At 43.2% G+C, this 27,446-nt stretch overlaps 1 protein-coding gene across 1 annotated transcript in view; it reads left to right on the forward strand.

The window, feature by feature from the left end:
* Positions 1-26,676, forward strand: part of ABCB11 (ATP binding cassette subfamily B member 11) — a 93,889-nt gene extending 67,213 nt beyond the window's left edge. Inside the window, exons 23-29 of the mRNA XM_070938321.1 lie at positions 1,958-2,161; positions 9,468-9,709; positions 10,618-10,774; positions 16,340-16,537; positions 18,425-18,631; positions 20,660-20,806; positions 22,912-26,676. Of these exons, the coding sequence (XP_070794422.1) occupies positions 1,958-2,161; positions 9,468-9,709; positions 10,618-10,774; positions 16,340-16,537; positions 18,425-18,631; positions 20,660-20,806; positions 22,912-23,112 (1,356 nt within the window). The 3' untranslated portion in view covers positions 23,113-26,676. The remainder of the gene's footprint in view (positions 1-1,957; positions 2,162-9,467; positions 9,710-10,617; positions 10,775-16,339; positions 16,538-18,424; positions 18,632-20,659; positions 20,807-22,911) is intronic.
* Positions 26,677-27,446: the final 770 nt, after the last annotated feature.

A 27,446-nucleotide genomic window follows, 5' to 3' on the forward strand; every position in this document is an offset into this window, starting at 1 on the left:
CCACACCTACCCAGCTGTCATTAGGGCAGGGAACCGGTTGTTAAATTATTTGAATCCCAGCACTGTCTAAGGCCCACTTCTCATTGCAGCTGTAAATCTGTGTCTTCATTATAGCCTTTTCATCAGCCATTGGAAGGCTTGCATGATTTATTCCGACTTATTTTATGAAACCTTCCTCTCCTGCTCTTCTGTGGCAAACCCCGCTGCTCAAAGCAACTTTATAACGTTTAAAATGATGATTTCATCAAAACAATCGTGTAAAACAACGAGAGGAGACAAGGCTAGCCATTAAAGCCCAGTTGCAAAATTATTATCTGCACATCCAAGGGCACAAAGCAGTCTTCAACAACTGAGTGTTAAAATGAATGAGGAAAGAGATCAGCTGCAATTTTTTGGAGCAATCTTTTGTGTAATATAAGGCCTTTGTCTTCGCTCATTCATTCACGCCCGGGCTCCCTAAACGGTCTGTCTATTGCAGTGTTTCTCAACCGTGGCAATTTGAAGATGTGTGGACTTCAACTCTATTGAAGTCTACTGGAATTTATCCTCCCTGACAGGAGAACTTTACAGCCTATTCAGGAAAAAACAAAAACCCCACACTTTCCTTTGTCATCTTCTATATAGCACATACACATAGGGAAAACTATTTTCTCCTTTGAAGCTCCACTTCTGGTCTGAAGTTGGGAGCAAAACATTCTGTTTACATCAGTAATTGTCAGACGCAAGAAAGCAGGCTAAGACACTAAGCTTGCTGATCAGAAAGGTCGGCAGTTTGGCAGTTCGAATCCCTAGCATAGGTCTCCTGCGTGAGCAGGGGGTTGGACTAGATGACCTCCAAGGTCCCTTCCCAACTCTGTTACTGTTACTGCTTCTTTATTGTTGACCACTTATTGAGTTACAAGAGTCTTGCCAGACTGACTGTATCCTCATGGGAACAGGCAGATAAAGGCTTCAGGAATCTGGCCTCTGCCACTTCCTCCCATGGAGCGATTCCAAGCTAGACTAGCTTTTTACTCTAGGTGGTGATTCTACCACCATAAAGGTGACTTTGGACCGATTTTGTCTTTGCTACTCCTCTTGTGAGGTTACTACAAGTTGAGAAGCTAAGAATAAAACAGAGAATAAAAGTAGCAGTGACTAAGTTGTGGCTGACGGGCCTATTTTGCAGTTTGAAATACCAGAGGTTGTCTGGTACACAGGTAATCCTCAATTTATGACCACAATTGAGCCTAAAAATTTATGTTGTTAAGTGATTGTCTTCCATTTTATGACTTTTCTTGCCACATTTGTAAAGTGAATTATTGCAGTTGTTAAATTAGTAACAATTGACGGTTGTTAAGTGAATCTGGCTTCTCCATTGACTTTGCTTGTCAAATGGTCGCAAAATGACTCCTGAACATTACAACCGTCATAAATATGAGTCCGTTGTCAAGCATATGAACGTAAATCGCGTGACCATTAGGATGCTGCAATGGTCCTAAGTGTGAAAAATGGCCATAAGTCACTATTTTCAGTGCCGTTGTAACTTTGAATGGTCACTAAATGAACCATTGTAAGTGGAGGACTACCTATACATAGTGAGAAAAATAAAAAGAGCTGGCAGTAGGTCAGATGGAATTTCAACGTTAGTGACTGAGTAACAGAATGGAGTAAGGCAGATGGTGGGACATATACACCAGTGGTGGGTTGCCCCTGGTTCGGACCGGTTCGCAAGAACTGGTAGTAAAATTGGCGGGAGGCTCCACCCACCGACCCCGACATCATCAGGAAGCTTCTAGTGTGCGTGCGCGGTCCATTGCGAACTGGCAGTAAAGGTAAGTAGAACCCACCCCTGATATACACCCCTGTCCTGAAATATTGTGTGGCCTCTTTGAGCTTTCCAGCATCTGCTGAATAGAGCCAAGCTTGGTCCAAGAAGCTGTTGATGATTGACTGATTGATTTCCTTCCTTTCCTAGGCGACTGGCACACAGATAGGCATGATTGTGAATTCCTTCACCAATATCGGAGTCTCCATTATTATCGCTTTCTACTTCAGCTGGAAACTCAGCTTAGTCATAACCTGCTTCTTGCCTTTCTTGGCTTTGTCAGGAATGGTTCAGTCTCGAATGCTGACAGGCTTTGCATCTCAGGACAAGAAAGCAATGGAAGCTACCGGAAGGGTAATGGGCTTTATTTTTGTTTTACTCAAAGACTGACTGAGACGATGAATAACTGCTTGAGCAATTGCCTTTGTTATGTAATTATATCTGTGTGTCTCTCTATATATATGTCAGAGGTGTCAAACTCGATTTTATTGAGGGCTTAACCTTGGGGGGCAGTAGTGGGCGTGGCCAATGTGGGCGTGGCCAGCTTGACGTCACTAGTGTCAGGGCTGCCTGTGGCGGCCCGAGTACTCTCCCAGCGAAAATGGGCTCCCAATCTCCATTTTTGACTGGGATGGCCTCCTGCAACCCTCTGCCAGCAAAAACAGAGGACTCCCGAGCTCCGTTTTCACTGGCAGAGGGTTGCAGGAGGCCATCCCAGCCGAAAACGGAGATTGGGAGCCCATTTTCGCTGGCAGAGGCACCGTGGGCCAGTCCTTTGCTGTTTCCAGGATGGCCCCGTGGGCCAGATCTAAGCACCCTGTGGGCCACATCTGGCCCTCAGGCTTTGTGTTTGATACCCCTGCTCTACATGTACACATGAACAGAGCTTGTTAAGCAATAGAAGCTTCCCAGACGGTACCATTTCTATTGTTGGAAAAATGACTTGCTCCTTAGAGAATCTGTGACTTCGAAGTGTCCACTTCTAAACCTGAAAAGCACTTTTATTATCAGGAGAGACAGTTGTAAATCGCAGCTAAAAGCAACTGTAACAAACTGGATTCAAGAGTGGACCCTCTCAAATCTTGTAATATAGGCTATCTCCCCACAGGTCCTTGTGTGCTTGAAATATTTGATGTTCACTGATTTTAATTTCTGAAGGTATAGCTATACAGTACAAGTGGTCCTTGACTTATGATCACAATTAAGCCCAAAATTTCCTTTGCTAAGTGAAACAGTTGTTAAGTGAGTTTTGCCCCATTTTACAACCTTTCTTGCTAAAGGGGTTAAATGAATCACTGAAGTTGTTAAAGTTAGTCACACAGTCGTTAAATCTGGTTTCTCTATGGACTTTGCTTGTCAGAAGGTTGCAAAAGGGGATCACAGGACCCTGGGACACCGCAACCATCATAAATATGAATCAGTTGCCAAGCATCTGAATTCTGATCACGTAATCATGGGGATGCTACAACAGGCATAAGTGTGAGGACTGATCATAAATCTCTTTTTTCAGTGCCGTTGTGACTTTGAACAGTCACTAAACAAACTGTTGTAAGTTGAGGAGCATCTATAGCTATATTTATGTAATTATTGACTGAGAACCAGTTTGGTCTAATAGTTAAGATACTGGCATAGAAACCAGGAAATGGTGAGGTCTATGCTTGCCTTAGACATGAAAGCTTGGGCCAGTCCATTTTTCTCAGTCCTACGAAGAAAGAAGTGGTATACCACCCACCTAAAATATTGCCAAGAAAACCACAGTGACTTGTCTATTTAGTCACAGGGAGGCAAGACTAACACAAACAAACAAAAAATAGAATAGAGTAGAGTAGAGTAGAGTAGAGTAGAGTAGAGTAGAGTAGAGTAGAGTAGAGTAGAGTAGAGTAGAACAGAACAGAACAGAACAGAACAGAACAGAACAGAATAGAATAGAATTCTTTATTGGCCAAGTGTGATTGGACACCCAAGGAATTTGTCTTAAGGTACAAATCACTTAATGATAGTCATAGGGTACAAATAAGCAATCAAATCATACTAGGAAACAATCAATATAAATCGTAAGGATACAAGCAACAAAGTTACGCCTCACTTAACTTGGGGCCTTTGATACCAACCCATGTCTTAGGATCTTGTCATTTGTACATTTATTTTGGATAGGGGAACCAAATATTGGGTGAATGTGATTGTCATATTTTCTGCAGTTTCTTCATCCAAACTTCCTGTTCCTTTCTTGAGACAGAAGTTCCTTTCTTACCACTGCTTCAAGGAAATGCAGAGAGGTGCCATATTTGTGCCCTTCAATCCATCTTTTTGCCTTAAAGTTTGAAGTGCTGTATAGTCCCAATAAAGGAGTCCCTGCAGATTTTATTTGCAAATATTTACTAGAGGGGGCAGTGCTCATCTCTGTTTCAAGGCCATTGAGCCAGTGCTGTCCAAAGACATTTCCACGGTCATGCGGCCAGCATGGCATCATGGACCGCTGTTACCTTCCCACCGAAGTGGTACCTATTTATCTACTTGCATTTGCATGCTTTCAAACTGCTAGGTTGGCAAGGACGGGAGCTCACCCCATCATGTGGCACTTGGGTCTTGAACCCCGGCTGTTGGCTTTCCAGGCGACAAGCCCAGCATTTTTAACCACTCAGCCACCCTGCTACCATAGTCCTGATAATCACAAATAAATTCAGGTTCTCCAATATTCTACTTGGATGAGACAATGACTAGATCCCAGTGAAAGAAGAAATATCTAAATGGCATTTGGATCTAAATGTTCCCACATTAATCATTTGTTGCTGGTTAGACACCATCCTCATAAGCATTTCCAGCGTAGGCAATATGTGCATTAATTAAATTAAAAGAGCCTCGGTGGTGCAGCAGACTAAAGTGCTGTTAAGTAGCACTTAGCTGCCAGCTGCCTGCAATTATTGCGAGTTCAAATCTCACCAGGCTCAAGGTTGACTCAGCCTTCCATCCTTCCGAGGTAGGTAAATTGAGGACCCGGATTGTGGGGGCAATAAGCTGACTTTGTATAAAAAAGAACACCGCTTGGGGGGGGGGCAAAAGTCCTACTAAGCAGGTATATACAAAAGTATGAAGGCTCTTGCTTAACGCATTGTAAATCGAACCAAGAGAGAAAGAAAGAAAGAAAGAAAGAAAGAAAGAAAGAAAGAAAGAAAGAAAGAAAGAAAGAAAGAAAGAAAGAAAGAAAGAAAGAAAGAAAGAAAGAAAGAAGAGACTTGAGATGCTGGGGATATATGTTCCATAGATGACATATGACTCTCACCTTCTCCTATATACAAGTCAAAGAGTCTCTTGTGCAAATGCATGTTGTTCTTTTCTCCTCTTCCTAGAAGAGACCAAAGGCCTAAGACAATGTTGTCCTTTTCCCATTGCCCTCTCAGAACCTTTTCGGCACCGAGTCCTGAAATGGGAGCGCGCACGTGTGGGGGAGCACCGGAAACTGGAAGAGCAGATCCCCTGAGTGTGTGTGCACACCGGGAAGCTGAGCTTCCGGTTTCCGGCATATACATGCGTGCCGGTCACCTGGTCTTCCAGTTTCTGGCATGCATGTGTGCACAAAGACCAGCTGGCCGGCATGCATGCACACGCTGGAAACCAGAAGCTCAGCTTCCCAGCAAGCGCATGCGCAACAGGGAGCAGCACTTCCAGTTTTTGGCATGCATGCACCCACAAAGACCAGCTGTCTGGTGTGCATGCACACGCCAGAAACCGGAAGCTCAGATTCCCAGAGTGTGCATGCATGCCAGGGAGCTGCTCTTCTGGTTTCCGGTGCTTCTGCGCACGTGAAGACTAGCTGGCCAGCACGCATGGAACCCGGAAAAGCAACAGGCGATGGCTGCCATGCCCAGAGAGATGGCTCTCACGCGTGCCATAGGTCGCCATCACAGGACTAAGAGTTTCCTGTTTGGCATTTTGCTTCTTTTCTTCTAATACTCCATTAGGTTGGTTCCAGGAAGTCTGCAACATCTGAGTAATAAAAACAGAGAGAAAAAGAGAATCACTAAATTGAACAAAATGTCTTCTTTCCGCTCATCTATTTTTTAATTCATTTTTAACAGCATTACAATTAACATTTATTGAGAAAACAGTTATTAGTTGTAATGTTATATCTAAATGAAACAGCTTTACAATGATATCATTTCCCATCTGTCCCCACTGGCTTCCTGCTAAAGATGATCGCCACACAGCAACGTACAATATTTGCAACAGAGGTAAAACAGGTTTCTGAACCTGAAGGCTTCTAAAACTTTTGAAATGTAAGAGCTAATCTATCCATTATTTTTTTTTAAATTATTTATCGCATTTAGAAACCACCCAGCTCCCTTACAGAGAGACTCTGGATGGTGTACAAATGTTAACAACGTAAAAACTGAATGTAACAATTTAAAATAGGGCACGAATAATTAAAAATGTAGGTTTTAAATTCAAAATAGTTTGAGACACCTTGCTGCCCAGGTCCCCATCTAGGAAACAGAGTGATTTTTGTCACAAACCGTGCCACTAGGTAACTTCATTCATGCATTCTTTTTTTTTTTTTAATTTGATTTATATGCCGCCCTTCTCCGGAGACTCAGGGCAGTTTACAATGCGCTAAGCAATAGCCTTCATCCTTTTGTATATTTATACAAAGTCAGCTTATTGCCCCCATAAACTGGGTCCTCAATTTACCTACCTTAGAAAGGATGGAAGGCTGAGTCAACCTTGAGCCTTGGTGAGATTCGAACCTGCAGTAATTGCAGGCAGCTGGTCTTAGTAACCAGCTTAATAACAGGGTGCCTTGAACCACTGTACTACCAAGGCTCTTTTGCTGAAAAGCAGTTAGGAATAACCCTATATCGTTAAGAAAAGATGGCCATTGGCAGAAATAGAACAATTTTTAAACTACAGGTAGTCCTTCACTTACAAACACTTGTTTAGCGACCTTTAAAGGTTACAAGGGCATTGAAAATAGTGACTTACGACTGTTTTTCACATTTATGACTGTTCAGCACCTTCATGGTCACATGATCAAAATTCAGGCACCTAGCAACTTCTAGTGCCATGAGATCACCATTCTGACAAGTGAAATCAATGCGGGAAGCCAGATTTGTTTAACGACTACTTGATTCCCTTAACAATGGCAGTGATTTGTTTAACAACAGTGGAACAAAAGGTCGTAAGGTGGGGCAAAATCAGAGGTGAAATCTACTTACCTTCCCTACCGGTTCAGAAGTGCACTGCGCATGTGCAGAGGGTAAAAAACAGGTTAAAACCAGGAAGTAATAACGACCGGGCAGGTGGGCGGAGCCTCGCGCTGCCGTCGCTACCGGTTCTCTGAACCACCCGCCGCCATCGCTACCAGTTCAGCTGAACCGGTCTGAACCGGTAGCATTTCACCCCTGGGCAAAACTCACTTTAGCAGCTGCCTTGCTGAGCAATGGAAATTTTGGACGCAACTGCGGTTGTAAGTCGAGGACCACCATAAAGGTATATTCCTAGATGTGGGAATTTTAACCATTGCTCAGCTTAATAAGCATGCAAGTCTTGTCTACCATAAGATCTGAATGTAATTTTATTTCGGCCCCCGCTCCTTTCTCCTTTTATCTGTGTTATATGTTTAAAAACTATATTCTGAATTCCAGAGGATATATTTGTTCTCAAACTAATGCAGTACCAGCGAAACTTCTGAGAAATGGCTGTCTAACTTGTGTTCAGTTTATTGTACTTCAGCATAATGATACACAGAAGGGAAAGGGGTTTGGAGAGCACCTTTATAAGCCTGAGTCCTGGTTTAGATATTCTGAAAATGCAAATGATATAAAAACAACACCTTTGTGAACCTGAAAGAGCAGCCACCACCACGCTCCTGGCTAATGCTAATAACTTGAGAACAGAACAAGCAGGGCGAGTCAGCCAGTTTGACAAGGTTACGTGTGAATAAACAAGGTATGCCTGTAATTCAGGACAGCCAGAACCTTACCCAGATGAAAGAATGCTTGCCATATGCCACCAATTACAATAATAGTCTTGCCCCAAATTGGGAAACTCATCTCCAGAATAATTATAGTTCTTGGATTAACATTGTGTGGGTCAAGCCTTAATTCAGTTCTGGCTACAGCTGGAAAGTAGGTCTGATTTCTTTTTCGGAGGCCAACCAAGGAAGGGCAGAGGCTCAGAATCGGAAATCAGGTTTTAGGAGAAGCAAAGCATTTAGGCCGAAGTCTGCCCAAACGGTCCCCATGTCTATTCAGTAAAACAGTTGCCCAATCTAAGGAAATGACAAGAGTGTTGCAATCCCAACATGTGACAGAATGAGGAGGAAGGGAAACGTGTTTAAAGATATGGGGAATATTCTCATCAACAGTAATATAATATAATTTAAATATAAATTCAGCTGAAATCAAATACTGGATTTCCCCCACTCCTGGCCCTGCCCATTTCTTTGACCTACACTTATCTACTTTTTATAGTTATTCTCACACAAGGAAGGGAGGAAGGGAGGGAGGGAAGGAAACAGTAGTGGGTTTCAAATCCCGGCAGTACTGATTCACAATTGGCAGCGTGCGGAGCTTCTGCACATGTGCAGAGCATTTTTGATGATGTCTCGGCAGGTGGGCGGAGCCCCCCGCCACTACCAGTTCACCCTGGTTCGGGTAGCAACCCACCACTGGAAGGAAGGAAGGAAGGAAGGAAGGAAGAAAGAAAAAGAAAAAGAAGAGAGAGAGAGAGAGAGAGGAAGGAAGGAAGAAAAAAGGAAAGAGAAAAAGAAAGAAAGAAAGAAAGAAAGAAAGAAAGAAAGAAAGAAAGAAAGAAAGAAAGAAAGAAAGAAAGAAAGAAAGAAAGAAAGAAGCATATCTCCATTATCCTTTTTTTTTTTTTAATTTGATTTATATGCCGCCCTTCTCTGGAGACTCAGGGCGGCTTACAATGCGTTAAGCAATAGCCTCATACTTTTGTATATTTATACAAAGTCAGCTTATTGGCCCCACAAACTGGGTCCTCAATTTACCTACCATAGAAAGGATGGAAGGTTGAGTCAACCTTGAGCCTGGTGAGATTCGAACTTACAGTAATTGCAGACAGCTGGTGTTAATCACAATGCTATCAGTCTGCTGAGCCACCAGGCCCGTTGATAAGGGTTAGCAGGCTTACCTTACAACTGGAACAGTGGTGGGTTTCTACTGGCTCGCCCCGGTTCGGGCAAACCGGTTGCAGCGGCGGGAGGCTCCGCCCACCCACCCGGACATCATCACAGACACCTCACATGCGCAGAAGCGCCATGCATGAGCAAAGCGCAAGCGCACTCTCACAGTTCTGAACCAGTAGCAAAGGTAAGTGAAACCCAGTACTGAATTGGAAGGTCATCTTAAACAATCAGGGCTTATTCTTCTGGAGTTGTCAAGAGGCAGATTCTTGGTGACAAAGAAACAATAAATTAATTAATATTTACTCTGGTGTTCCATAGAGACCATCTAAGCCTGCTGTGGATGATTTGCTGTCTGCTTTGGATTTGCCGATTCCTACTTCAGATGTCATGCCACCCCTGAATTTTAATATGTAAAAATCATAATTCTGTAGTTCTCTAAAGTGAAACGCCTATATACAATCGTTGATAAACCTGTGTATAATCCTTAACAGATTTTTCTTTTTCTTTGGGAATCAGATTTCCAACGAAGCCCTTGCAAATATTAGGACCATTGCTGGGATTGGAAGGGAGAAAACTTTTATCAATGCTTATGAGAAACAGCTAGAAGCCCCCTACAGAGCAGCTATTAAAAAAGCAAACGTTTACGGCGTTTGTTATGGCTTTGCACAGTGTGTTTTGTTCATAGCCAATTCTGTCTCTTACCTATACGGAGGATTTTTAGTCGAAAAGGAAGGACTTCACTACAGCTACGTATTTAGGTAAGAAACCCCCCCTACAGAGGTACCATTTCTTTAAACACCACGGAATCTATGAATTCTCATATTGTTACAGACAAATATCTGACTGGGAAAGCTAAACAATGTTCAAAAAGATGGAAGAGGGGAGGATATAAAATATTGTGATCACTAAATAAAGAATGGTCCTCCATGTCAGGAGATATTTTACAAGTATGTGTAAATGGGCAAATAGAATAGAATAACAGAGTTGGAAGGCACCTTGGAGGTCTTCTAGTCCAACCCCCTGCTTAGGCAGGAAACCCTATACCATTTCAGACAAATTATTATTCAATCTCTTCTTTAAAACTTCCAGTGTTGGAGCATTCACAACTTCTGGAGGCAAGTTGTTCCACTGATTAATTTTGTAACTGTCAGGAAACTTCTCCTTAGTTCTAGGTTCCTTCTCTCCTTGATTAGTTTGCACCCATTGCTTCTTGTCCTACCCTCAGGTGCTTTGGAGAATAGCTGGACTCCCTCTTTTTTGTGGCAGCCCCTGAGATATTGGAATACTGCTATCATGTCACCCCTAGTCTTTCTTTTCATCAGACAGATATGCCCAGTTCCAGCAACTGTTCTTCATGTTTTAGCCTCCTAATCATCTTTATTGCTCTTCTCTGCACTCTTTCTAGAGTCTCAACATTGTTTTTACATCGTGGCAACCAAAACTGGATGCAGTATTCCAAGTGTGGCCTTACCAAGATGTTAACATATAATTTAAAATCAAATTCTGGAGACTAGGCAATAAAAAAAGGGGGGCCTCTAATTTGTCAGCTTCTCAATTCCAATTTGCTGGTCCTGGATGGAAACCCAACCAGAGACACTTCACCTGATTCAACAAGGCTTTTTATATATATGTCCTGCAAACTGAGACATGTCTTTTCCAATTTCAGGGTGATTTCCTCCATTGTTACTAGCGGAACTGCTTTGGGAAAAGCGTCCTCTTATACCCCAAATTATGCCAAGGCTAAAATAGCAGCCGCCCGTTTTTTTCAGCTGGTGGATCGGATTCCCCGAATCAGTGCGTACAGTGACGCCGGAGAAAAATGGGTAAGAAAATAATTGCTGTTATTCGAATCACATAATTGTAGGATTGGAACGATCCAAAGGTCAGACAGTTCTCTGCCGCCCTCGAGCAAATGAGATTACAGTGTGCTGTGTGCCAGGAAACGAAGGGGAAAAGAGCAACATGTCCTGGCATCTCTCTGGTGGGCACAATGTCAGCTCAGTGTTGAGCAAATAATACATGTTTAGGACAATACCAAGGCACTCTGGTGCCAAGCAATAATATTTGCTCTTAGACACTGTGATTATGGCTTGACTCGTTTTGTCCTGTTCTTTATATCCCAGAAGACATAATATCCAAGGAGAACTGCTTGGTGTAGTAGTTAAAGTGCTAGATTAGGAGCAGGAAGAGTCAGATTCTAATCCACCCTTGGGCACAATAACCAGCTGCGTGACCATAGGGCAGACATCATGTCTCCAACCTGGATAGGGAAGTCAAAAAACATCTATCAATTTGCACTGGAAAAGTATGGTAGATGAGTTACGGAGGCGCAGTGGTTAGAGTGCAGTACTGCAGGCAACTTCTGCTGATTGCCGGCTGCCTGCAGTTTGGCAGTTCAAATCTCACCAGGCTCAGGGCTGACAGCCTTCCATCCTTCCGAGGTGACAACCCAGATAGTTGGGGACAATATACTGACTCTGTAAACTGCTTAGAGAGGACTGTAAAGTGGTATATAAGTCTAAATGCTATTGCTATTACGATCTATAACTTTGATAACAATAGCCATGGCAACCAATAATGTTTTTTAATGAAATGTTCTCTTTTCAAGTTTTGGATAATTTTTGCTTCCCAATGTCTGTCTGGTCCCTTATCAAAATTTGCCAACCAGGCCCCAATTTTATTCTAGTCCTCCAGTTAGAGAACTTCTTAAGTCACTTTTGGATGCAAAACACCAGGTGAATTCATGCAACAATTATAGTCAACAAGTAAGCCAAATTACTAATATTGTGCACAAGAAATAAAACCAGAACTGAGGTACAGGTAGTCCTCAGTTAACAACCGCTCTGTTTAGTGACCATTCAAACTTAACGATCATGCTGAAACAGTAGCTGTACAATCAGTCTTTGAACTTACGACTGTTGCAGCATCCTTATGTCATGTGACCAAAATTCAGGCGCTTCACAATTGGCACTTCACATTTGTGATGGTCATGGTGTCCTGCGGTTATATCATCACTATTTGCAACCTTCACAGCCATCTCCTGACAAACAAAGTCATTGCGGAAGTCAGGCAAAAAGTCACAAATGGCGGTCGCATGATGTTAAAGGAGTCACTCAACAACTGCATCAGAACAGATGTTGTAAATTGAGCACGGCTGCCTGATATTTCCCTTAAGGATTGAATTGCTCTGTGATGGAGTTGCTCGCCCCAATTGCAGTCATTGTGTGAGGATGACCTGTACCGAAAATAGCAAATAAACCTAAATATATCCTGTATAAACTTCCTTGTTTTGTAGGTCAGGATTATAGATTTCCTTTCAGTTACTCTGCATCAGGACAGAAAGAAGCGGTAGTTGTGGGTTTTTTTCTACCCTTGTAATCCAATAAACCTGCCAGAAGCAACATTTCGTTGTGCCTTTGCTTGGGAATACTGGTGGAGTTAGCCGCCCAGCTCAATTGCCCCATCAGCAAAATGGAGAGAGATCAGTATCTAGAGGGCAGAAACAGCTATTTCCCTCTATTACACAGGTGAGGTCCTATATCAAGACCTACCTAGTGGCGATAAAAGCGGCAAAATCCAACCATTTTTCCGCTCTTATCGCATCTGCAGAGAACCGCCCAGCCGCCCTGTTTAGGGTGACCCACTCCCTTCTTCGGGGGGGAGTGCGGGAAGATCCCTTGCAGGGTCGTGCTGAGGATTTTGTGCAATTCCTGCACGATAAAGTCGCTCGGATTCGGGATGGCTTGGACTCCGATTGGATGAGTCCACGGGAGGAGACCGGGGCAGGCCTTGAGAATGTTATCTGGGAGGAGTTTGATCCTGTGACTCCCGAGGATGTGGACAGGGTTCTGGGTAAGATTAGTGCCGCCACGTGTTTATTGGACCCGTGTCCCTCCTGGTTGGTACTGGCCTCCCGGGAGGTTACACGAGGCTGGCTCCAGGGGATTATAGGTGCTTCTTTGGGTGAGGGTGCCTTTCCTGCTGCCTTGAAAGAGGCGGTAGTGAGGCCCCTCCTCAAGAAGCCTTCCCTGGACCCGGCTGAATTAGCCAACTATCGTCCAGTCTCCAACCTTCGTTTTGTGGCGAAGGTTGTTGAGAGCGTGGTGGCACGACAACTTCCCCGGCACCTGGATGAAGCTATCTATCTAGACCCGTACCAGTCGGGCTTCAGGCAGGGGTACAGCACAGAAACGGCATTGGTCGCGTTGGTGGATGATCTCTGGAGGGCTCGGGACAGGGGTTGTTCCTCTGTCCTAGTCCTATTAGATCTCTCAGCGGCTTTTGATACCATCGACCATGGTATCATGCTGCAGCGGTTGAGGGGGTTAGGAATAGGGGGCACCGTTTTGCGGTGGTTCTCCTCCTTCCTCTCCGACCGCTCGCAGTTCGTGTTGGCAGGGGGGCAGAGGTCGACCTCGAGGCGTCTCGCATGGGGAGTGCCGCAAGGGTCGGTCCTCTCGCCCCTCCTGTTCAACATTTATGTGAAGCCGCTGGGTGAGATCATCCGTGGTTTTGGAGTGAAGTGTCATCTGTACGCTGACGATACCCAGCTGTACATCTCCACCCCAGACCACCCCAACGATGCCCTTGATGTGATGTCCCGCTGCCTGGAGGCCGTGCGGGCCTGGATGGGGAGGAACAGGCTCAGACTCAACCCCTCCAAGACCGAGTGGCTGTGGCTCCCGGCGCCCCGATATAGTCAGCAGGTGCCATCGCTGACTATTGGGGGTGAATCTTTGCCCCCCACGGAGAGGGCTCGCAATCTGGGTGTCCTCCTGGATGCACGGCTGTCTTTAGAAGAGCATATGACGGCCGTGGCCAGGGGGGCCTTTTATCAGGTTCGCCTGATTCGCCAGTTGCAGCCCTTTCTGGATCGGGACGCCCTGCGCACGGTCACTCATGCCCTTGTTACTTCCCGGTTGGACTATTGTAATGCTCTCTACATGGGGCTCCCCTTGAAGAGCACTCGGAAGCTCCAGCTGGTCCAGAATGCGGCCGCGCGGGTGGTTATGGGCGCAACCCGTTATGCCCATGTGACACCCCTCCTGCGCGAGCTGCACTGGCTCCCGGTGGTCTTCCGGGTGCGATTCAAGGTGTTGGTTACCACCTTTAAAGCGCTCCATGGCATAGGACCCGGGTACCTCCGAGACCGTCTTCTGCCACCAATAGCCTCCCACCGACCAGTTCGTTCCCACAGAGAGGGTCTCCTCAGGGTGCCGTCAGCCAAGTTATGTCGGCTGGCGACGCCCAGGGGGAGGGCCTTCTCTGTGGGAGCCCCAGCCCTGTGGAATGAACTGCCCCCGGAAATTCGTAAGATATCTGACCTCCGGGTGTTTCGCTGCGCATTGAAGACCCTGTTGTTCCGCCAGGCCGGACTATCAATACAATAGTTTTAAATTGGGGTATTTAAATTTATTGGGGTTTTAAATTTGAGCCATTTATTTAATTATTTTAAATTTTATATCATTGTTTTGTTTGTGTTTTTAAATAGGCTGTACACCGCCCTGAGTCCTTCGGGAGAAGGGCGGTATAGAAATAAAATTATTATTATTATTATTATTATTAATCTCTCCCCACCCCCACCCCCACCATTAAAGCAGTCTGAGGGGATGGGAGTTTTTCTGTGCTCCACTTTCAAAGTGTGCTTTTCCTTGTTACGTTGCTTTGAAGTGCTTGAGCACTTCAGTTGGTTACAAGCTAACCCCAGCAGTTTATTGTCTACTTCATAGCAGGAAGATACCCCTCAACATGTGTACGTGCACACACACAGAGAGACACACACACAACCACACCCACACTTTAACTGAACCAGTGCTTATCATGCTCCATAGACTACTTTCATGGCAGCCTTTTCTATTATACACATTATAATGAATGCCAGCACTAATGGTCCCTGTAAGGGTTAGGGTTTCCTAAACTGTGAGATGTACCTCCCCACTGAGAGGAGGCTTCGAAGTATTTCTAGCAGGACTACCAAGTTCCGTAACAGCTTTGTTCCCTAGGCCTAGGCCATCCGTCTGGTAAACTCGCAAGATGCGTTTTTCTTGCCATGTACATGTATACATCCAGACTGGGTTGCTTCTCTGTGTCATATAATATATGTGGTATATGCATAATTTTGTTTGTGTGTATGTATTTGTTTATTTCTTTTGTCATGGTTATGTAATGTATATTGAAGGTGTGACCCTTAAAGAGTTGTATGCAACAAAATCTCATTTTAATGTATGCCGATTAGTGTACATTTAAAGTGACAATGTAAAGTGACAAAGTGACATGGTGGCTCAGTAGCTAAGATGCTGAGCTTGTCGATCGAAAGGTCGGCAGTTCAGCGGTTCGAATCCCTAGTGCCGTGTAACGGGGTGAGCTCCTGTTACTTGTCCCAGCTTCTGCCAACCTAGCAGTTCAAAAGCACATAAAAAATGTAAGTAGAAAAAATAGGGACCACCTTTGGTGGGAAGGTAACAGCGTTCCGTGTGCCTTTGGTGTTTAGTCATGCCGGCCACATGACCACGGAGAATTCTTTGGACAGCACTGGCTCTTCAGCTTTGAAACGGAGATGAGCACCGCCCGCTAGAGTCGGGAACGCCTAGCACATATGTGCAAGGGGAACCTTTACCTTTACCTAAAGTGACAAAGTTATTCTATTCTATTCTATTCTATTCTATTCTATTCTATTCTATTCTATTCTATTCCATTCCATTCCATTCCATTCCATTCCATTCCATTCCATTCCATTCCATTCCAGATATGCAATAAAATACATGGTACACTGGAGAATCCTCTGTTTAGAGACATTGGCCAGTAGGATATGTTTGAAATGTTTTGACCTGAGGCAAAACCATGAACTTCAAAACTCTAGTGCAAGTCCTAATACCACACTGTGGATTCATTCAACTCTTGAAGTTGTTAGACAGTTGTAAACGAAGCATTCATTTAATGCTTATATACTTTCAATACTAATTAGTGATTCTATGGTTTTAGTGTCATCTATAAAAGGAAAGAGTCAGTGGCAAATGGTTGACAAAATATATTTCTTAAAATTTAACTCTCATACATTATACGAATTGGCCTTGAATCTGCTGATCTCTGCCCTTTCATTGAAATTGTTCAATGTTCAACTTTCTTTGAAGATTTGTTTAATCAGATTAAAATATTATTTTCTTGTTCTCCTTTCACAAAATATTAACTTTTTACAAATGAAAATGGAATAGGAAATCTTTGCGCTGTGCTGAATGCAAATGGATTTCAGTTTTATCTGCTTCCAGTTGATTGATTTAAAGAGTGACCTGTGTCAGCTTTGGGAACTACAGAAAAAAACATTCATTAACTTCCAAAGAGTCATTTGCCAATTCTGAAGCAGGATTTTCTTTTTGCTGTTGTATAATCAGGATAATTTCCATGGAAGAATTGAATTTCTCAACTGTAAATTCACGTATCCATCTCGTTCTGATACCCAAGTGCTAAAAGGCCTCTTGGTGTCTGTGCAATCCGGGCAGACCCTTGCCTTCGTTGGCAGCAGTGGATGTGGGAAAAGCACCTGTGTTCAACTTCTGGAGAGGTTTTATGATCCTGATGAAGGAAAAGTGGTAAATAGCCTTTGTTGCTTTGATAACATAAAAGTACTAATAACTGAATCTGCAGTTCGGTCTTCATATATCAGCTGTATCAGTGGCGGAATTCAAATTCTTTTACTATCATTTCTGTGGGTGTGGCTTGGTGGGTGTGGCTTGGTGGGTGTGGCTTGGTGGGCGGGAATCTCCATTCCCTCCCCACTCCTGGTGGAAGGATATTGCAAAATCTCCATTCCCACCCCACTCTGGGACCAGCCAGAGGTGGTATTTGCCAGTTCTCCGAACTACTCAAAATTTCCGCTACCAGTTCTCCAGAACCTGCTGAATTTCACCCCTGAGCTGTATGTTCTATGACCTAGACCAGTGTTTTTCAACCTTGGCAACTTTAAGACATGTTCGACTTCAGCTCCCAGAATTCCTCAGCCAACTTGGGAATTCTGGGAGTTGAAGTCCACATGTCTTAAAAGTTGCCAATGCTGAGAAACACCTCTCTGGAAATTAACAATCCCCCCACTTTTTTTTTAAAAAAAAGGCCTCTTTGAAATCCTTGTAAAAATCCTTCCAATTCCTTGGAAATACACATTCCCATCAATTTCTCAGTGCAATAATAAAGATGTGCAAATAAATTTATAGATAAATAAATACATTATCCATTTCATATAGATCTGGGCAGTATTCACTTACCTTCACTACCGGTTCATATATGTGAGCGCTTCGCTTGCATGCGCCACCTCCGCACATGCACATGGCCTTTCGTGCATGCAGAGCATCAAAAGCGGGACGTGATGACGTCCGGGCGGGTGGGCGGAGCCTCTCACAGCCACCGCTACCAGTTCACTCAAACCGGATAGAATTGGCTGAATACCACCACTGATATAGATGCCCATTTCATTTTTAGTGACTCTGGGCAACTTACAGTAAAACAAATAAAATGCATAAAATACACAGTATAAAAAAGCAAATAAAAATAAAACATGTAGCAACCAGGTATAAAATAAGTGAAGAAAGGAGCATTATATATGTTCACCCCCCTTATAAAGTTACTTATAAAATAATAAGGGCGTGATAAAAATCAAATCAATCAAAAAAAAATGGAACCAGTCACCCACACAATCAAGAAATCTATGTCATGCCCAGGGCCCCAGAATCAGGCACAAAGCTACGTTTTCAAGGCCTTACAAAAATCAGATCCAACAGGGATAAAACCAACCTAATCTCTCTCTTTCTAGTTCCTGCCAGCCAACACTCCCTAGTACATGGTACCCAGAGCATGTCCCTCATGCCAGATTGGGTGGAAAGAGTTGGGAAGAGATGGTCTTATAAATAACCCAGTCCTTTTTGTGGGGAGGTTGTTTTGCTTTTTTAAACTTCTCATTGTACAATCCTTATATTTCCCGATGACTTTCCATCCAAGTACTAAGTAGATCTGATCTAGTTTAACTCTTTGAAGTCAGATAAGATCAGGTAGGCTGGCGGTAGGAGGATTGGTGTGGGAAGATAGATTTCATAGAATAGATTTCACATGTCAATATTTTGTTGCAGGTTTTGCTTCTCCCACATATATCATGGAGGTAAATTCAAACTGAGACCTTCAAATCTTTAATTCCAGAATTAGGCATGAGGGTCTTCAGGGGGCAAATGCCAAAACAAGTGTCGTGTGTATGCTATGCATGCATGCTTGTGCGATGTCACTCATTTTATCATTCTGACAAAAACCCTGAGATTCTGCAGAACTCTTAGCTTGCAAATGTATTTTTTTACTAATGAAGAGCCATGCAGTTCTCCACACAGATTGTGGTGCTTAAATTTCACACATGTCAGCAAACACAAGCAAAGGTTTGAACAAGAAATCTTAATTTTGTACCAAAGACGTTTTGTATGTTTTGCGTTTTTGATGTACAGCTGATAGATGGCCGTGACACCCGACAAGTAAACATCCGCTTTCTTAGATCTAAAATTGGAATAGTTTCTCAGGAACCTGTGCTGTTTGACTGTAGCATTGTCGACAACATTAAATACGGTGATAACAGCAGAGAAATATCTATGGATGAAGTGATAACAGCTGCCAAGAAAGCCCAATTGCATGAATTTGTGATGTCACTCCCCCAAGTAAGTACCATTTTTAAAATCCTATGTGATAGAAAGAAAACTAGTCTGAACATTCTCTTCACTGTTGGTTTAACATATTCTCAATACTTCTGTTGACAATAATGTTTTGAGTAGTTTGCCCTCGGCTTTCATTTTTTCTATTGTGAATTGTTTGGCTATCTCACCTATAGATCTATGATAGCCTAATTCAGGGGTCCCCAACCCCCGGTCTGTGGACCGGCACTGGGCCGCGGCATGTCAGAAACCGGGCCGCAGCATGTCAGAAACCCCATCCGCAGGATACAGGCAGCACATGAAACCATGCCCCCTCCGGTTCACGGAAAAATCTCTCTCCACGGAAGTGGTCCCTTGGTGCCTAATTTACTGTTCCAGTTAGGTTTGCTCGCTTCTTTAGAATCCAGGAATCCCCTTGAGAATATCTGCAGGGTCTCTTGCTTGTTTCCTAATTGACTCACCACTGGAAAGATGACAAAAAAAGGAAAATCCAGGCACCGAATCACAAGTTCCAAAAATGTGTTCTCAGAATTATGAAAGAGTTGTTACATTCCAAACACATGTCTTAATCCTCAAGTCTTTTGAAGTATGTTCATGAAGAGTAGGAAGCCACACCAGTGGTGAAATCTAAAATTTGTTACTATCGGTTCTGTGAGCGTGGCTTGGTGGGGGTGGTGGTAATGTGACTGGGTGGGCATGGCCAATTTTTTTTTTTACTTTTAAAACCATTTTTTCTACAACCTCTTTGGCAAAGAGGTTGTAAAAAATGCTTTCAAAAGGCTCTGATGATCCCAGTTGAGTTGCCTGATCAGCAGAGGCTTTTTTTCTTTTAAATGCCTCTAATGATCACGCAACTCATCTTGGATTGTCAGAGGCTTTTAAAAGAAAAAAAGCCTCTGCCAATCAGGCAATTCAGCTTGGATTGTCAGAGGCATTTAAAAGAAAAAAAAGGCTTTTTTTCTTTTAAATGCCTCTGCTGAGGCATTTAAAAAGCCTCTGCCGATCAGGCAACTCAGCTTGGATCGTCAGAGGTTTTTTTTTTTTGTTTTTTTTTTACTTTTAAAAGCATTTTTTCAGCTGAAGAGGTTGTAGAAAAAATGCTTTTAAAAGTAAAAAAAAAAAGCCTCTAATGATTGTGCGGCTCAGCTGAGTATTGGGGGGGGGGTTGCAGGGATTTTTGCTACCAGTTCTCCGAACCACCCGCCTCCATCGCTACCGGATCGGGCGATCTTGTCCGAACCGGGAGCATTTCACTCCTGAGCCACACTCTTAGTTTAATCTCTCACAGGGTTGTTGTGAGGATAATATGGGAACCAAAATCCTGTCTCCTGCCTATTGTGATTGGCGGGATAAAAATGTCTTGTTAATAAAGCAAAGCAGCCCTTTAGTTGACCAGAGACTACAGCTTAATAATATAAATCTATTCATTTTCTAAAAAAATCATTCAGTAACTTTCCAAGGCTTACTTATAAAGCATTCAACTAAAACAGGAGAGTCAAACTCAAGGCCTGAGGGACAGATGCAGCCCGTGGGGTGCTTAGATCTGGCCCATGGGGTCGGCCTGGAAATAGCAAAGGACCGGCCCATGGTGCCTCTGCTAACGAAAATGGGGCAAAGGTGTGTGTGTGCGCGCAGCCCACCCTGTGCCCCATTTTGGCCAGCAGAGTGCTGCAGGAAGCTGTCCAGGTAGTTGTCCCATCTGCTGTCTGTCCTGTCTCCCCCACCCACCCACCCCCAGCTGGCCTGTGGGGGACAACTATAATGCTGATCCGGCCCTCCAAGAAATCCAGTTTGACACCCCTGAACTAAAAAGACCCAATTTCAATACAAAAAAATCAACACAGACTTATGGTAATAATAACAAGGCATTTTCCGGTTTGCTTCTTAATTGAAGGTTCCTCCTCCCATAAAATAAAAGAATGTTAGAATAAAAGCAATGAAGTAGCTTCATTTTCTCACCACCATTTTGTTCTTGTGGTAAACAAAATCAGCGAGCCAATAAATATTGGGTTTTTTTGCTTTTTTTTTTTGTAGCAATATGAAACCAATGTTGGGGCTCAAGGGTCTCTGCTGTCTCGAGGGCAAAAGCAGCGCATTGCCATCGCACGAGCCATCGTTCGAGACCCTAAGATCTTACTACTGGATGAAGCCACTTCTGCACTGGATACAGAAAGTGAACAGGTAAATGGATCTAGGGGAAGAAATGCTGAGTATCAAGGAGCAAAAACATTTGCCTTTTATTATTTTATTAATTTCGTTATTAGATTTTTTTTAAAAAAAAATCCCCACCTTTATAAGTAACTCAAGTGGGAGACCATATATAACATACTCCTTCCTCTGTGAGGTGGGTGGGCTGAGGGGGACTGATCAAAGTCCAGCTTTCATGCCTAAGGTGGAACTAGAACTCATGGTCTCCTGGGTTTTAGGCCAGCACTTCTATTCACTACTATACCAAATGGGCTCTAAAATAATTTTATGAGTTCAGATATCAGATAACTAAAATACACTTAATGGAGCATTGAGAATATACAGTATATTCATGCAATCACTTGCTGTTGAGTTCAAAAGCAACTTAGTCTCAAGTAACTAGATCAGGGGTGAAATCTAGCAGGTTCTGACAGGTTCTAGAGAACCGGTAGTGGAAATTATGAGTAGTTTGGAGAACCAGCAAATACCACCTCTGGCTGGCCCAAGAGTGGGGTGGGAATGGAGATTTTGCAATATCCTTCCCCCTGAAGTGGGGAGAAATGCGGATTTTGCAGTATCCTTCCCCTGGAGTAGGGTGGGAATGGAGATTTTGCAGTATCCTTCCCCTGCCACACCCACTATGCCATGCCCACCAAGCCACGCCCATAGAACCGGTAGTAAAAAAAATTGAATTTCACCACTGAACTGGATGTAAAATCTCAGTCTTAAAAGGAGGGAAGGAAAGGATGTACTCACTTCATTGTTATTTGGAGGCTATTTGGGGGTATGAAAATTAAAAAGGGCTGTAAATTGTAACTGAATCTGAATGCACACGTGCAGTAGGTAAAGTACAGTACAATATACTCATTGTATAGAGTCAACAGCTGAGAAGTTAGTTGAAGAAAGTAAAAAAGGCACACTTGCCAACATGGCTGTTGTTACAGATATCATTGAATCCAAGAAATTCCCCCAACTGCAAATTCAGGCTACATTTATACGACACCTTGAATGGCCCAATCCCCTTTAGCCACCATATACCTAGCTCAAGTAGTTAGTGTGTAGTGAGAATTCAATGTATGGAATCAACACAGCAGCATGTAGATGGCTTCTTCTAAATCCATCAGAGCCAGCTTTGCCCTTTGATGACAGTAGCAATAAATGATGGTCTACCTCTCTGAAAAAAATGGCACAGATTGGACCTTTGCAGACTTCCACCACTGTAAAGAAGGCAAGTACCAAAGGCCATGTTTCCAGAGTCACATTGCAACTCTACTGTGATAGTATCCAAGCTTAACTTTTGTTAATATCCTCGGTGAAGAATTTATCGATGGATTTGCCATTGGAATATATTGGAGTCTGTGGTGTCTCTGCCAGGTTGCTCCATCTTAGCCATAGTTTGATCCATCTGGTAATGTTTAAGTATCTCTGCTGTTGCCAATATTCCAAAATTGATGGCCTCTGAATGCCTTCTAGTCCACCAAGAAGCTAAGGGGAAAGTTGAGATCCAGGGAAGATTTGAGAAATGATAGGCAGGGCCGGATTTAGATGAAAAGAGGCCCTAGGCTATTTCACTTATGAGGCCCTTTCACCTATAGTGAAAGTGTAATTTTAATTTTGCTAACAATTTGAATGTAGGCCCCTCTTGATCTTGAGGCCCTAAGCTGAAGCCTAGTTAGCCTATAGAAAAATCCGGCCCTGATGATAGGACATCAGCCAACTGCTCCATGTCCTGTTTTCCAAACTTTTCTGGACTGCTGAGAGAATTACAGCTCTGAGGAGCCGAGTGTATTGATACCTGTCCCTGGCAACTTGCACACTGAATTCATGGAAGTGGAAGCAGATTTGCCGTGCTTGCAAATTATTGCTTAACCCCGCACGTGACCATGGAGACTGGAGTTGTGGACTGTAGGAGCTCTTATGTTCTCTTCCTCTTTGAATTCACTGAATGGTTGGGGAGGGTTTTCGACACAACTAAATTGAGTTGATCAATGCCTTTCCCAAAACAAAGTGATCTATATTCGTATTATATAACGTATATAACTTGTCATGCTGACCATGTAAAGACTCCTTCTCTTTCTCTTTTTCACTTTTCCCTTCAGACTGTGCAGGCTGCCCTGGACAAAGCTCGAGAAGGCAGGACCTGCATCGTCATTGCGCACCGCTTGTCCACCATTCAGAATTCGGACATCATCGCTGTCATGTCTCAGGGAGTCATCATTGAGAAGGGCACACATGAAGAACTGATGGCCCAGGAAGGGGCATACTATAAACTGGTCACCACGGGGGCACCCATTAGCTGAGCTTCTGCACTCCCGGTGGAGATTGTGTTCATTTTCTTAAGGGACGTGCTAAAACCATTATGAACATATCAACCAGCAAAAGATGACTGTGCTGTGATATAGAACGATGCACCTATGCTGGCACAACCACTTTAATCAAGAAAGTGAAGCTCCGAAGGCCAGCTTTTGACTGAGCTGTTCTCTCAAACCATTATATAACAGAATAACAGAGTTGGAAGGGACCTTGGAGGTCTTCTAGTCCAACCCCCTGCTTAGGCAGGAAACCCTACACCACTTCAGACAAATGGTTATCCAACATCTTCTTAAAAACTTCCAGTGTTGGAGCATTCACAACTTTTGGAGGCAAGTTGTTTCACTGATTAATTGTTCTAACTGTCAAGAAATTTCTCCTTAGTTCTAAGTTGCATCTATCCTTGATTAGTTTCCACCCAACGCTTCTTGTCCTGCCCTCAGGTGCTTTGGAGAATAGCTTGACTCCCTCTTCTTTGTGGCAGCCCCTGAGATATTGGAACCACTGTAGCTGTTGTGAAGAAAATGGCAGCCATTTACTGGAAAAGTGAGATTATACAGGAAGAGTGCTCAGGAACCTTTTCAATCACAAAGTCTCCATAGGTTATTTTTATATCCATTTCCATTGCTCCTGCATTTGCAATATCAAAGAAGCCTAATGAACTTCGTTGTGGATCCAGAGGGAGGTTCTGTTCAGCATTCAATGCAAATGGTGGCATTGAACTATATTTCCTACTGCTCCATCATCATCAACATCATCATCATCATCATCATCATCATCATCATCATCATCATCATCATCATCATCATCATCTTGCTCTCAATGATTCTGGGTGGTTCACAACAGTCAAAGAAATGACAATGAAATCAATAAAAATTAAGAAAATGAAGATAAAGGATGGCAAGAGCGATGAAGTGAGGGATCTCTCTCTCCCTTACCAAAGACCTCCCTTACCAAAGAGCCTGGTCCTCCTAGCTTCTAAACAACAGTAGAGTCGGGGACCACCCACATCTTGGGGGACCCTCACTCCAGAGGGCAGGTGCTGCATGAGAGAAGGACGTATTCACCATTATGATGGGGAAATACCAGACGCTGATTCTTACATCCATAAAAGAGCAATATTGAAACCTGACTCTGCGAATCTCTAGGGACTCTCTTATGTATACAATGTCTTCTGTGTGTAATGGTTCTCTACGTAGCGTTCAAAGCACTTTGGCCAGATTACAAAATACAATTATTCTATTCACTGCCAGTGAGACAATTAGCCATTGCAATTTCCCAAAGGGTCGTCATTTCTTTTGCAGGAAAAAACCCCGAACTCTTTACAAAATAATACATTTATTAATGTATATTACTGCCCACTAATCCAGCCCCTACAGTAAGTAGATTGAATGCATCTCGCTCGTTAGATGAGTGTCCCATTAAAGGATATTTGATGGAGAAAGCCTGATCACTGCGTATAGGACAGAAAGAAACAATAGGAGGAAAAGAATAAAAACTCAGAGAATTAAACAGCAATGCAGCCCTGCTACTTTTAACGTGCACAGAGAAATTCAGCGGGAGATTAAATCATGCTTGAGGAATAGTGTAAGCAGGTAGTAAAGACTGTTATTAAATCAAGTAGTTGTACTTTATTGAATCCCTTTATCCAAAGCAGCTGAATCTATTTTGTCAGTGGATTCCTAAGGGGCCTTTCACAGTCTTGCTGTCTTACATCCTTAACCAGGAGATCCTTACGAACCAAACCAGAATCATTTATACACAAGAACTTGCATTCTACTGCCGGAGCTCATTCCGTAGTGGCTAAAACTTCTTTGTCAAGGTCCCCTTATCTCAAAATGGGATGGAACAACTTGCCATGGCCAACTTGTCACAGGACAAGGCACAGCCGCCAACTCTTCATGGGACAATCCAACAATTCAATTTAATTATTTAAAATAATTAAAAGGCTTATTTTAGTTTTTCTCATTCACAGTTCATTTTGTTTCTCTTTTTGCATCCTTTCTTTAATGATTCTGTTCCACTATTTCTTCAGTATTAGTGTAAATCTTGTTCCATGGCACGTTGTTCCGCAGCGAGTCGGCTGTGATGAGTTGTCCTGTGGCAAGTTGGCCGCAGTGACTTGGCTGCAGCAAGTTGTCCTAAACCCATCGCAAAGCCATGCTCCGTGCTAAAGCCTGTACTTGTGTAGACCAGGGATGGGTTCTATTTACCTTTACTACCGGTTCGCAGCGGGGTCATGCACGCGCAGAAGCATTTTGATGATGTCGGGGTCGGTGGGCGGAGCCTCCCGCTGGTTTTACTACTGGTTCTATAGAACCTGTGCAACCAGGGGCAACCCACCACTGGTGTAGACCCATAAACCAGAGGGAAACTGGAAAATCAACAGGGTTGTTTCTGTCAGTGCTGCAGAAATTGGAATCTCGTGAATAAAGGGGATTGAAAAAGACTGATAAAGGCAAATACCCCTTGGAGGTGAGGAAGGTGGCTTGTTCATGGAGTACCTAAAACAATAAAAAAATGCAGCAGGTCAAGTTGTGAAGCTCTAACATTCGGGAGCTGCTTTTATGAGGACAAAGAAGCAAAGACACAGCCAAGATCAAGACTGGACCATCAAGTCACATTGATGCTTTTCAGTTGGCCATTTATCTAACTGGCTCCATAAATACTAATTTCAGTTTTAATTTAAGCAGTTACAATTCCTACCTTTGTATCCTTGTCCAGCTATGAACCTTTTAGCACCTAATGCTGTTGTTTTTTTAAAAAATTCTAGTTTAATTTTTAATTTAAACAGTTACAGTTCCTACCTTTGTATCTTCATCCAGCTATGAACCTTTTAGCACCTAATGCTATTGTTTTGTTTTTTGATTGTTTCATGTAGAGCTGCCATATGGATATTTTTGTCTCCAAGTCTTCCTCTTCCAAATGACTAGATTTTATAGCAAAATGTCAGACAGTGCTTATCAAATTGTTCGATGGAATTTTATTTCCCTGGTAGCCAGTGTATAAAGTGTATAGATTTGTTTTACATGTGTTTTCATGTCAGTGTTGATTGCCGGCATCTGCCTGGACAAGCCCCTGGAGTTTTCTTGGCAAGGTTTCAGGAGTTGTTTGTCATTGCCTCCTTCCTAGGGCAGAGAGAGAGGGACTGGCTCAAGATCACCCAGATGGTTTCATGTCTAAAGAAGGACTGAACTCATAGCTCCGTTTTCGCTGGCAGAGGGCTGCAGGAGGCCTTTGGAGTCAAAAATGAGGCCCATGTGCATGCCCCCCCCACGTTCTGTTTTCACTGGCGGTGGGCTAGCGAAACAAACTAAAAACAAAACAAAAGGAGAAATGTTTTCCCTTTTGCATTTGAGCATGCAAGAAGGGATAGGAAAGGAGAAAGGGAAAGAGGAAAGACAAAGAAGGAAAGACGGGAAGAGAGCAAGGAAAGAAAAATAAGGAAAGAGGGGAAGGAAAAAGAAAGGAGAATGAGGGAAGAGGGGAGGAAAAAGAAGAAGGAAGGAAGGAAGGAAGGAAGGAAGGAAAGAAGGAAGGAAGGAAGGAAGGAAGGAAATAAATAAATGAATAAATAAATAAATAAATAAATAATAAATAAATAAATAAATAAATAAATAAATAAATAAATAAATAAACTATAATGAGAGTGAGAGAGGGTCTGAGGGAAGTCCTGCCTTAGCCTTTGACTACCACAGGTGCCCCTGACACGAGTGACATCTAGCTGGCCATGCCTACCCTGCCCCCCACCCCCAGGTCAAACACAACCCTGATGCGGCCCTCAATGAAATCGAGTTTGACACCCCTGCCTTAGGCAGAGCAAAAGTAAGTTTCTCCACCTTTTTTCCCCATGAAGTTTCTGAAGGCTATCTAAGCAAAGCAATGGTCCTGACCTTGAGTGGTCCTTACTCCTTAAAAGCTCAGACAATTGAAGAGGGGGACAAGTCACAGTAGAAGCTTAGCTGGGTGCTGCCTTAAGTGAAAGGGTTTAAAACAAACATTAATTATAGGGGTTATCATCAACTGGAACATCTCCTCATGTACCCCTTTAAATATTACTTGGCAATTCCCAAATCTTAATACCCACGGCAACACTTTGCCACCTCACTGGGAAACATTTGTGTAGCCAAAAAGGGAATATTAAATTAAAAACTAGAATCCCCTTGGGTGGCTATTAGCCATTTATAGAGAGGACCATTAACAGGGGAAAATAATTGGGATTGCAACTTCCACAACTCAACAGTAGTTCCTAAATCCTTTGCTCCAAGCTAGAACTCTCCATGCATTGCAAATTAGGTTCGCAAGGTGACATTCCTGCCACTTG

This window comes from Pituophis catenifer, unplaced genomic scaffold (assembly GCF_029215685.1).
Source record: "Pituophis catenifer annectens isolate HBS135680 unplaced genomic scaffold, rPitCat1.0.hap2 SCAF_1, whole genome shotgun sequence".
In the NCBI taxonomy this organism is placed as follows: Eukaryota; Metazoa; Chordata; class Lepidosauria; order Squamata; family Colubridae; genus Pituophis; species Pituophis catenifer.